A 12,613-nucleotide genomic window follows, 5' to 3' on the forward strand; every position below is an offset into this window, starting at 1 on the left:
TAAGTAAAGTATCTGAACTTGCCTTCTATAGGTAGATTGTGTAAACCAAGTAGAGAGCGTATTCCAGAAATTTCATCACTTTTTATATCATTTATTGCAGTTTTTGTATAGTTGTTATTATAGAGCAAGAGTATCATTTTTCTATAAAGAGCAGGAGAATAAATATTTTAGGTTTGGGGAGCCACAAATGGCGTCTGTTGTATATTCTTCTCTTTTCTCTTGCAGTCCTTCAAACATGTAAAAACCATTTTTCTCTCCTGACGTGGCCACACACACACACACACACAGATTGTAGTTTGCCAAGCCCTGTTCTAGTTTTAAGCCTAAGTTAGAGCATCAAGTGAACTCAGTGAAAGGGATTCTGCAAGGGTAGTATTTTCCTATCTCCTTTTTGCTCCAGGGAAAACTGCAAAAATGCAGCCTTGCAACTAATATGTGAAAGGTCTACCTCATTGTAAACTGTTGTAAACAGAAGGGTGTTACAAACTTTTGTTCTTAATTCTTGATTTAATGATAATTTGAAAATTTTTTCAGCTTAATAAAGAATACCTGTTAAATTTCTAAGAAAAGGAGACTAGTCATTGCATTACACCCTTTATCACTTACTTGCTGATTATTGTAATGGCTAATGAGGTTCTACAGTTAAAACTATTATGGCAAACTTTAACTTGTACTAGATTCAATAACTTGATAGAATATGCTATTTGAGACTTCTAGCTTTATTTTCAAAATCGGTGTTGCTGTCTTAAAAACAGACACCATGCTTAGTCCTAAGGTTTTCTGTTACTTTAAAAAGAAAACGAATTTAAAGTACTGTTATATGCTAGTCAATAAATACCACTAGCAGTAAATATCACTAGCAATAATGGTGTTGAGAAAAATTTAAAAATTCCTTTAGGAACCATCAATCTGCATTTAAAAAGTGCAATGTTTGGGGCGCCTGGATGGCTCAGTCGGTTAAGCATCTGGCTCTTGATTTTGTCTCTAGATCAGGGCCCTGATTTCAGGGTGGTGAGATGGTGGCGTTCCTCTGGCTCCCAGCTCTGCAGAGTTGGCTTGAGACTCTTTCTTCCTCTCCCTCTGCCCCTCCGTCGTGCTCTTTCTAAAATAAATAAAATCTTGTTCAAAAAATAAAACAAAAAGGGCAATGTTTTTAAAATACACCATATAAATTCTTCCAGGTTCCCATCGTAAAGTCCACCATAAAAAGATGTTTGTTGATTGACACTTTCCCAGTATCCCTCCTCCTATGTTCTAAGTACCCTGAAATTATCACTCATCAGTTTTAATTAAATTTATCACGTGGCAATTTGGTTACTTTTTCTCCCATGAGACCAGTATTCTACAAGAGCAAAGACAATGTCGATTTGCTCACCATTCTTTCCCCAAGCACATAGAATTGTGCCTACTGACGGTTAAATGTTCAAGAAGTATTTGCAAATTTATGGGTCAAGCACACAAGTGACATTTAGGGTCAGAATTATTCAATGAAAGCATTAAGCGTTCAGTGACTAGTAGACTTTAAGTTCCAGGGCCACCACTTAGTTTCCCGGGTCAGCAGAAACAGCTCATCTTTCAGTTTATTTCCTCATTTGTAGGACCGGGATATTTCTACCTCACGGGGTTGTTGCTGGGATCCTGTGGGAGAGAGGGGACTTATTGCTTTGCAAAAGGAAGCTGAGTTTCAGACACTAGTCTGGCCCAGGCGCTCAGGGCAGCTACTGAGGCACGCCCACGTCACCCCGTTATATAAGGGGCCCGCCCATCTGGTGTCCTCTGAAATCTCTGACCCTACGTCACCGGCCACCGCCCAGAGGGACACCGTGCGGCGCCTCGAGGCAGGCAGGGAAGGTGGAACCCGGCGGGACCCGCCTGCCACTCGCCGCGGGCTAGAGAAAGCGTCTGAGACCGCTTCTGCTCCCAAGGCCGAAGCCCGAAGCCCCGCCCGACCTCGCGGGTTGCCCGTCCCCCTTAGGCCAGTTCGAACGTGACCTTGTTTTGACGTTGCTAGGAGACCTGGCTCCCGCGCGCCCCCCTCTGGCCAGCGCCCCCCGAGCGCCGAAAGGGGGCGGGGCCGCGGCTGGCGCCGGGAGCTGTCGGCAGAGCACCGTTAGGTTTCCTGGCGCGCGGCGCCCACCCGGCGCCCCCAGAAGCCGCGTCTCGTCTCCGGCCACCAACCTGGCCTCACGGGTGCCTTCCGGCAGGAACCACCGTGCTCCCCAGGGGCTGTGAGCAACGCGGGGTCCGGACGAGGGAGGACTGTGAGTCAGGTGAGCCGCGCGGGGCAGGCAGCCGGTGTGGCCACGCCCTGCTGGAGGAGAGGAGCCGTCCGGGTGCGGAGGGGCGACGTGAGGGGATAGTGGTGCGGAGACAGTGGGCCTGCCTCTGCGGGTGTCCCACATTGAATCATTCACGCCAGGAGGCCGGCGTGGCTACGGCCAGCACCCTCCGGCCAGCGGACAAAGGGTTAACGCGCCGGCAGTGACCGCGGGCCCCGGATGTGGGAGCCGCGGCGCGGCGTCCGCGGGCCGCGCTGCAGGTACGCCGGGGCCGGCGTCGTGAGCGGCCCGGCGGCGACCTAATCGAGCGGCCTACGCGTTCCCTCACCTGGTGGGGCCATTCGGCTCCCTCCGCGGGCTCCTTGTTTTCTAACTTAAGGCAACAGGTGGTGCCTGTGGACCGAGAGAGAACCCAGCTCGGCCGCACTGGGAGCGGCAGTTAACTCTCGCCAATTAGGGCGCTGGGGCGGGTGTGAATTGGACGCGCTGGCGCGGGTGGCCAATGGGATTTGGGCTCATGGGTGGGCCGTGAGCAGTGGGCGTGGCCAGATTCTGAATTTACGGTTTCTAGTCCAACAACTGCCAGAGCTGCGCCGAGAGCTAAGCGGAGCGGACGTGGGGTGCTTCTCCCCCAGGACCCCGCGTAAAAAAAACGCCCACCAAATGCTTTCTCATTTGGACCCAGACTCCAGTTCCGGAGGTGAGAGCATTGTGCTATTTTGGGGGGAGCGAGGGGGATAATAGTGACGTTGGGTATGCTCTTAAGCACGTGGAATTAGATCCCTGAGATAGGATTATGTGTTAGGGGTTTTGCGCCTAAAGAGGCATTTCTGTGGTTATTGCGAGTTGGACCAGGTACTAATGACTAGGTTGTCTTCGGAATGAGGGCTTGGAGATGTGGGAACCCAAGGAAATAGAGTAGTACGTGTTACTGCAATTTTCGTGAATGTTAAAGAATTGCAATCACAGGGATTATTCTGTTGGTTGCCTTGGTTTGCGTACGTTTCCTATCTCATTGGGTTTATTGAAGCAAGTTTGATTTTTCAAGTTCCCCGTCTTGCTTATTTAAGCAGGAAGAGAGAAAAACAGTTGTAGTACGTTATTTCACCAGAATAACTTATTCATTTTCACCCTCAGCAGTCTTGTAGCTGGATCCCCTAGGAAGAGAAGTTCTAAAGCAGTGAGAAGAAAGCATTTCAATTTGGATCACTTACTTGCACCTGGAAATGGGGAATGGACTGTCAGACCAGACTTCTATCCTATCCAGCCTGCCTTCATTTCAGTCCTTTCACATTGTTATTCTGGGTTTGGACTGTGCTGGAAAGACGACTGTATTATATAGGCTGCAGTTCAATGAATTTGTAAATACTGTACCTACCAAAGGATTTAACACTGAAAAAATTAAGGTAACCTTGGGAAATTCTAAAACAGTCACTTTTCACTTCTGGGATGTAGGTGGCCAGGAGAAATTAAGGCCACTGTGGAAGTCATATACCAGATGCACAGATGGCATTGTGTTTGTTGTGGACTCTGTTGATGTTGAAAGAATGGAAGAAGCCAAAACTGAACTTCATAAAATAACCAGGATATCAGAAAATCAGGGAGTCCCTGTACTTATAGTTGCTAACAAACAAGACCTGAGGAACTCACTGTCTCTGTCAGAAATTGAGAAATTGTTAGCAATGGGTGAACTGAGCTCATCAACTCCCTGGCATTTGCAGCCCACCTGTGCGATCATAGGAGATGGACTAAAGGAAGGACTTGAGAAACTACATGATATGATAATTAAAAGAAGAAAAATGTTGCGGCAACAGAAAAAGAAGAGATGAGTGGTGATTCTTTTTATATCTGTGTGGAGTAGGTTTTCTCTGGTCTGATGTTGACAAATGGAAGAGTGTCTACAGCCTGGTTTGCCCGCCTGCCCTCCTGGATGCTGATAAAGCTTTGTTTTGTTGAACAATCAGATGCCCAACTCTTTTGCCTTGTGGAAGATGAGTAAATGCAGTGCTTCTTAAAATGGTCTCTTATCCCTGCCCCACAAATCTTTTGGTACTACCATTCTAGGAAGCCAAGCATGGATAGCGAATTGACCAGAAAACAGTTGTGGAAATTTGACCTGAAGTTAGTGAAATAAAACTTTGAAGAGTGTCTGCCTAGTGTTTTGTCCTTACATCTTTTGGGGGAAGCCTTTACAAGGAAATTGCATATAAGGTTTTGTATGTTAACATAAAATGCTAATGAATGGAAATGTTAAGATAGATTAATATATATACATGGTTATATTGATCACATTGGTCCAACCAGTAAGGGATAAGGAGGAAGTGTTTGCTTTTTTAAGTTTTGGCCAAATGAATTTGGACATTTTCTGGAATCAGATGATGTAATGGTATATCTTAATTCTAGACAATGTTTAAGTTGGTCTAACTTAAAATAATACAAATAAGGTATTGGGGGCATATTCAAGTGCATGGATTCGTTTTCCTGACAGTGCATGTTTTGGTGTGTAGTTTTTTACTTTTTAGAAGTAGCTATGCATCCTTCTCCATGGTCAGGTTTAAAACACCTTTTTGGGGATTTAGGGCTGTTCTAGAAATAGTTTATTATCAGAAGCACTTTCACTTGAAGAACCTAAAATAATTTACTTAATTCTTTTATATAGTAAATTAGGGCATGTAGATTAATAAACGCATATGCTTGGTATATATGGATTTATGAAGAAAGCAATTGATGAATTCAGTCAAGAGGATGCAATTATAATACATGGTCTCTAACGTATTCCAACTGTAAAATACTTGTTTTATTGATCCTTGCTGGCTGAACACAGATGTGGTTTCATATATTTTTGTAGTGTTTTGAGAGGAGCAGAAGCTTTATAAACAACACCTGATGCACTGTGGAGTGAGAATGTAAGAGATGTCCTATAAGTGCTCTGAGCTTTAAGTTTTTGTTTACAATCTCAAAAGTGTTACGTAGGCAGTCCAGTCCTGATTATAAGGTAGGAAGAAATGATACAGTACTGCGGATAAGAATTACGAGTCTAGAAAATGAAGGGGAAAGTAGCAAAGCTATGCTTTGTGAAAATTCGCTGGTGCTGTTTTCACTGGAATTCAAAAAGCCCTCTAAATTAAAAGGAGGAAAACCTTTTCCTAATTCTTATCTACAAGCAAGGACTTACTTCCAGTGATCCTATATTAACAACTCAGCATAATTCTATGTGTAAAGCCAACAGCTGTTTGTTCTGAAGATAACCAAAAGAACTGCACTTTGCTAGCAGGGTTTTATTTTGACTTGGGGTTTTCTGTTTCGGGGGTTCTCTCTTGTTTAAAGTGGTACAGTTTTTGGAACCTTGATTTTTCTTGTTACACACAAAATGAAGTAGCTTCCTGTGGAGCTTTCATTGTTAAATGTACCTGCACTAGTGACAGTCACTTAGAATGTTTATATTTATAAAAATAAAATAAACTGGAGGCACTAGGAGAACAGTGTTTGACTTTTGAGTTTTAATGTATTTCCGTTTGCTAAAGCTTTTAATTAAGTGTGCAAAAACAACTGTGACAGCTGGGTTACATGGTTACATAGTCCCAGAGAAGTTTGGTTTTCCTCAAGTGTGACAGAGGCACCAAAGGTCGATTTTTGCGAGAACTTTTTTTTTAACCTTTCACTAAATGAAATCATGGTATATATTCTCAGTATCACTAGATCTGTTATGGATTAATAAAGCTTGCTGAAAAAAAAAATCAGTGAATGGCTTTAGATGTTTAGCCCACCTGTAATTTTTATATACTTGCTGTATAAAATGGTACTGTTTTAACCATCTCTTGGAAGTTTTGAGTGTGTTGACCCTTATTTTGTAGCCTAGGAATTTGATAAGCAAATTCATGTTATCTGTTTCATATTTAGTGCACAACTACAAAAACAAAAATGGCATGAATATAATACTAGCTTTGATTTATAAAACACATTTTCAACTCCAAAACTGGTCATAATTTCCACTCCACTAAGGAGTCTTCCCAAAATACACCCTGAAGAGTTAAGACATTGCCAAGGTACACCTTTTCTAAAGTATATTTCTAAAATATTTCTTGAATTTGAGGTTATTTGGTTTAATACTCAACATTAATCATGGTCCGGATTACTCTAAATCCAAATTACTATCAAAGATAAGTTAATTATAATGTCGAGACTTATTCCTAAATGGATTATAAGCACTTAGGAAAAAAGTTTGTGTAGACAGCATATGTTCATTAATAATGGAAAAATGAGTAAATCCTTGGAAGCTGAAAAGCGAATTTGCTAGTAAAAATAAGTGTATGTAGAGAAGTACTAGCCTGTAGAAGCATGATGGTTTTTGAACAGAGGGAAAGACCCAGACTTAGAATGTATGTTTGTACAAGGCATTTGACACTTAAACAGTGTCAGATTAATTATTCATACTGACCTGGAAGGAGGTCTTTGGTAGAGTGTTTCAAGGTCCTACTTAATACAAAAATTTCAGTAATCAGTAATATAAACACAATGGTTTCTTCAGTCATCACAAAAGACACAAAAAAATTTTTTTCAGCTTTTGGTAGTGTAACAGTCAACATTTAACTAATAGACCTTGGAATTTTGAATATATCATTTGAAGTTGAAATTTTACATTTAAGGTTTAAATTTAGCAGAAGATTCTTAAATGGATAGTAGTGATGCTTGAATAACATTGTGAATGTACTTAATGCCACTGAGTTACACATTCAAAAGTAGTTAAAAATTGTAAATTTTTTGTATATTTTACCACAATTAAGAATTTATAATACTAAGTATACACTTAGTTTCTAAGAATCAGCCAAGAGTAGAGTGAGAGCATCCTAATTCAGAGATCATATTTAGTTGCAAATTTTATGGAAGATTGGGGTGTTGAAAGTTTAATATGAACAGGGTGCCTGAGTGGCTCAGTTGGCTGGGCTTTTGACTCTTGGTTTTGGCTCAGGTCATGATCTCAGTGTTGTGAGATCAAGTTCCCTGTTGGGCTCTGTGCTCAGCGGGGAGTCTGCTTGAGAGTCTGTTCTCCTCCTCTCTGTCCCCCTCCCTGCCCCCCTGCTCAGGTGTGCGGGTACATTCTCTCAAATCTTTAAAAAAATGTAGTATGAACATACAGCATGATAAACTAATAATTGTAAAGTTAATATTAAAATATATGATAAACATGATAGTCCCAACAAACCACAGCTGAAATAGGTGTTTAATCTGTGTATGTGAATTAGAAACCTATGAATGCCTACATGGGAGGCTAGTTTTAGGAGGTTGCATGTATTGGCCAAAAACAGCTGGAGCTTTGGAGTCAGATTAGGGTTCAGATCCTGGCTCTCCAGCTATACACCTGGGACCTTTTGGCTTGTTATTTGAAACTTCTCACAATGTGAATGCCCTCCTGGAAAGATGAAGCCTGTCACACAATATTGAGAGTATGGAGTGAAATAATGTGAACTATTTAGTGCCTCACCAAGTATATCAGAAGAACTCAATAAATGGTAGCTATTACCGTTAACAAGTATGGATCCATAGGTGTTGAGAGGCAGTTGGTAATAGCTATAAAAATTTAAATTTGAACCTTAGCTCCACCATGTACTACTTTCGCTTGGGACAGTTTCTTTTCCCTCAGCCTTAGTTTCTTCACTGGTAAACTGAAGCCTATGCCTACTATGTGGGTTTAATTTACTAAAAGGCTTAAATGAAACAATGTATGATATTTAGGGAATATCTGTCACATAGTAAACACTTAATGGATCTTTGTTATTAATGTTCAGAATATATTTTGACAAATATATTTAAAGAAAACTTACTTTGGAGGGGAATATTTGTGACACAAAAAGCTCTGACTTTGTTGTGTAAGCTTTCCTGCAGCATGACACAGAACCGGAGCTTGGTGGAACTTGGGAAAGACGAAACGTACCAAATTCTCTTGAAGTCTGGGTCATTTCCTTAAATTTCTAAAGCACAGTCTGTTTTAGCACAATGTCGTCTCACCTTCCCTTGTAAGAAACAAAATTTAAAAACATGGTTATTTTTTGGTATAGACACAAATAGAACACTTCGCTGCAGAAATTAAAAAATCTGGAACTGTGTACATTGTGGTTCAGAATACCTCAAGATTGTTATCAGTTTGCAGATTTTATCTAATGATAAGTTGGGGTCTGTATGCTGACTCTTCCGTGGAAACTTGCCAGTATTTGTGGGCATATCTGGTAGATGGTGGTGATTTGTGTTGGTGGGACGGATATGTGTGCTGTGTTGTTTTCCAGTTACTTTCAGTTTGGGGTCAGGGTTTTATGTGTTCTTATGTTTTGCTGAAGCTGAGATTACCCACATTAGATGTGGGGTTATAATGGAGTTGAGTAGAAAATCCTGGGTTATTAGCCAAAATAAACCCATACTTTCTTTGGCCCTCTCTTCTCTGAGTCTGTAATAAGGAAGAAATTAAAACAGTGCCAAAATAGAAGTTATTATCTGATCATTGTCCCCACCCTTTCCCTTCCTGTTTGAAGACTAACAGGTAGTACAGCCGTGTGTGTGTGTGCGCGCGCGCGCGCGTGTGCTCCTCTAAGTGACTGAAACTGGTGTAGGTTAACACAGTGATTCTCAAAATGTGGTCCCTGAACCAGAAGTATTAGCATTACCAAGAAACTTGCTAGAAAGGCAGATTCTCAGGCTCTGTACTAGACCTATGAATATAAAAGTTTGGGATTGGGCCTATCAGGTGATTCTGATTTTCATTAAAGGTAACCATTGAGTTAACAGAAAATCGATCTCTTATGCTAAAAAAATTGAATTAAGATAAATAATTCCAATATCATAAGATTCAGGCCTTTTTTAAAATGCTTTTTCAAAAACATGATGTTTGTTTTATAGGAGCATCCAGGAAAACCTAGTTGAATGAAGTTTAATCAAGCCAGCAGAAACACTATCTTTTATATGTCAATCTTATATATTTATTTTATACATGGGATGTATATACAAGAGAAGGGAGTTTTGCTGCTTCATTATATGCTAAATCTGAGATGTGTAGCAGTGTAGCATTCTAAAATGGGTGGTTGAAGAGAGATGCTAAGGTTGATTCATTTCAGCGATGCTGTAGTTTTAAATAAAAATCTTAACCTTTTATTATGACAAATCTCAAACTTATGTGAAAGTAGAATAGCATCATGAACACCCAAATATCGCTCATCTGGTTTCAGTAATTACCAGCTCCTGGCCAATCCCCTTTACTCCGCATTCCCACCTACTGCCTTCTCTGCCACCTTTCTTCTCCCCCCTCCCCTGTATTATTTTGAAGTACTAAAAACTCCATTTTATTTATGTATATTTTGGTGTGTGTCTCTAAAAGATAAGCTTTTTTTTTTTTTTTTTTTGAGAGGGAGACCATGGTGGGGCAAGGTGCAGGAGGAGAGGCAGGGAAAGAATCTTAAGCAGGGTCCACACCCAGCATGGAACCCGAGATGGGGCTTCATCTCACAACCCCGAGTTAATGACCTGAGCCGAAATCAAGAGTCGGACACTTAACCGACTTAACCAGTTGCCCCAATAAGCACTCTTCTTAGAAACGATCTCAATATCATCACATGTAAAAGAAAACACTTCTCAAAACAATCAAATATCCACTCAATGTTTAGACTACCCCAATTAAAGTTTTTACAAGTTTTTTGCATTGGAAGACATCTGCCGTAGAACAGTCTGTGGTTGAAAAAGGACTCTTCCCTTTCTATCCCTGCTCTATATAATGCCAACATGAATATGAATAGTCATTTGTTGCCATTTTAATGCAAAAAATGGAATAACCCAACAGCAAATGTTCGGAAGCCATGGGTATCTAGTGGGCCGATGTTGTTGTTGTTGTTGTTGTTGTTGTTTTTAAATATTAAAATAAGAAATACTTGTGTCCCTTAATCCATCATCTATCTATCTGGGATACCCTGAAATAGGTCAGTAACAAAAAAACATTTTTGTTTCCTAGAACAACATTTTACGAAACTGGCTATACTTCAGAATGGCTTAAGGAGCTTTTAAGATTCCCTAGACTCTACCTCTGGCATTGTGAATCAATAGGGGATGGAGCCAGTAATTTATTTACTAGCTTTTTAACACTCCTCCAACAGCCAGATTTAGAAATAATTGCTTTGTTGGGGATGACAGAGGGATGGTGCATTTAGTGACAGGAATAAAGAGATCATAAATAGAGCTGGTCAGGTGAGCAATGACCTAGGTGTCTTAGATCCTCCCTCTTTTTTTTCTGTATTGTGGGATTTTCTATTGACTTGACATTGATGTCAAAATAATCAAACTCAGAACTTTGACTTAGCGATGTCTCAGATCTGGTAGCTAAGGGTAATCTGAAAAAGCCCAGGGGAAAGGTAATATATGGAGTAAACACTTTTCCTTCATGGACTGTATATATACTTTATGCTGAGAGATAGAAGGAATCCTAGAAATTTAAAAGTAGTCTTCCTCATCTCAGAAAAGATAGAGACCAGTTAGAGACTTAGAGGTAAAGTATTAACTCGTGCCTACGGTGTTGGTTTTCTGTGATCCTTATGGGAACTTTGCATATCACAGATTTCAATGATCATTTCACAGCCAATTATTTTGGGACTAACAGGTAGGATCAGGAAGAATCGCAGGTGTATTGTAGCAACAACACCTAAATAAAATGGGCGGTGCCAAATGGCCTAGACCAAACCCCTGACACATTTGATTAATAAATACTTTCAGTCTCTCAGTTTACTGGACAAAGATGGTTCGTTCCTGTTGCTCGGTCAGTCTGTCAGCAACTCCCCAGGCTGGTGTTTGTTTCAAATTTTACAGAGAGAGTTTTAATCATACTCGTGACATACATTAGCTATGTGACTGAATGAAAGTCACTTAATTTTCCTGAGTGGCAGCCTTCTCACCTTAAAATGGTGATCCTACCTCTCTTACAGGGTTATATTCTGAAAGGCTTGTAAGTCATCTGGAATGATATCGGGCACATACATCAGACATTCACTCAAGAAGCATTTGAATGACTGCCTCCTGCCACCAGGTGTTTGGAAGATAGCAGTAAGCAAAACTGAGATGGTATGATTTCTGTCTCCTGCATAGAAAGTAAGCTCCAGCAGGGCTGGGAATGTAACCATTCTTTTATCTCTAGCTCTTAAAACCCTGGGCAGCAGGGGCACCTTCTAATCACTCACATATCTGCACAAGGAGCAAGTGAATGAAGCTTAAGGTTGATGTGGGAGACAGACAAAAGGTAATCAAAAAACAAAGATAAAATGTGGAAAGTGCTATGAAGGAAACAAAGGGCCGATGAAGGGACAACAATAGGAATGACTTTCGTTTGATACAGTCGTTTGAGAAGGTTTTTCTGGTCTGTCCAAAATGCTATGGGAAGACTAGAAGGAAAAGCATTTCAGGCAGAGGGAACATGAGACGCAAAGGGCAATCACTAAATGGAGTTGATAACTGAGAGAAACTAGTATGGTCAGAATTACTGAGAAAAGGAGAGAATGGCAGCATATGAAGTTGGACAAGCAGGGTAAGACGTTTTTATCCAATTTGACAACTGTGTTTTTAGTGCGAATAGTTGGCTTTTATTTAGTCTTTATATATTAAATACAAATTAGTATTTGTGTTGAAATCTACCATCGTATTTTTCCATTTGTTTGACCATTTCTGTTTCTTTTTAATGTCTTTTTCCCTCCCTTTTGATTTGAGTATTTTATTCTTTTTTTAATTGCAGATTTTTCTATAAGTCTTTTTTTGAGGCCATAATTACAACATACATCCTTGATTTAGTGAGGTCGAATATAAATTTGCACTTTTGCCACTTCTACTTTGTGGACAATACAAAAACATAAAGCACTTTTAACTGCATGTACTTCCTTTGTGATAGAGAGGCTATTACTGTTGTGTATTTCATAGACACTGAAGAGCTTCTAAGCACAGCTATTTATTGCATTCTCATTCTTTCTGCTCTCTACTTTTTCTTGAATCTCTTGAGGTATCATCTGGGATCATTTTCCTTCTGCCTGAAGAACTTCTTTTATTATTTTCTCTAATGTGATCCACTGACAACAAATTCTTCCAAGTTTGGTTTCTGAAAATACATATTTTGCTTTTATTTTTAAAGGACATTTTTACTTTGTATAGAATTTTAAGTTGGTTCTTCTTGTTTTTAGCACTTTAAAGCACGTATGTCATTCTAGGGGTGCCTGGCTGGCTTCGTTGGTGGAGCGCGTGACTCTTGATCTTGGGGTTGTAAGTTCAAGACCCACACTGGGTGTAGAGATTACTTAAAAATAAAAAATCTTTTAAAAATA

General features: G+C 40.3%; 1 protein-coding gene across 2 annotated transcripts; it reads left to right on the forward strand.

The window, feature by feature from the left end:
* Nucleotides 1–1,841: 1,841 nt before the first annotated feature.
* On the forward strand, nt 1,842–4,427 carry ARL4A (ARF like GTPase 4A). Of its 2 annotated transcripts, XM_080818813.1 has the most exons (3): nt 1,842–2,270; nt 2,851–2,979; nt 3,420–4,427. In XM_080818813.1, the coding sequence occupies exon 3, from the start codon at nt 3,506–3,508 to the stop codon at nt 4,106–4,108; it is 603 nt and encodes a 200-aa protein (XP_080674939.1). In that variant the 5' UTR covers nt 1,842–2,270; nt 2,851–2,979; nt 3,420–3,505; the 3' UTR covers nt 4,109–4,427. The 2 variants fall into 2 exon arrangements, with proteins under 2 accessions (XP_080674939.1, XP_080674940.1); XM_080818814.1 differs by lacking the exon at nt 1,842–2,270 and having other exon boundaries at nt 2,857–2,979; nt 3,417–4,427.
* The last annotated feature ends 8,186 nt before the right edge of the window (nt 4,428–12,613 follow it).

This window comes from Martes martes (genome assembly GCF_963455335.1).
Source record: "Martes martes genome assembly, chromosome: 11".
Lineage (NCBI taxonomy): Eukaryota > Metazoa > Chordata > Mammalia > Carnivora > Mustelidae > Martes > Martes martes.

Coding starts and splice junctions, on each gene's coding strand:
- ARL4A (XM_080818813.1), top strand. CDS start 3,506: ATGGGGAATGGACTGTCAGACCAGACTTCTATCCTATCCAGCCTGCCT.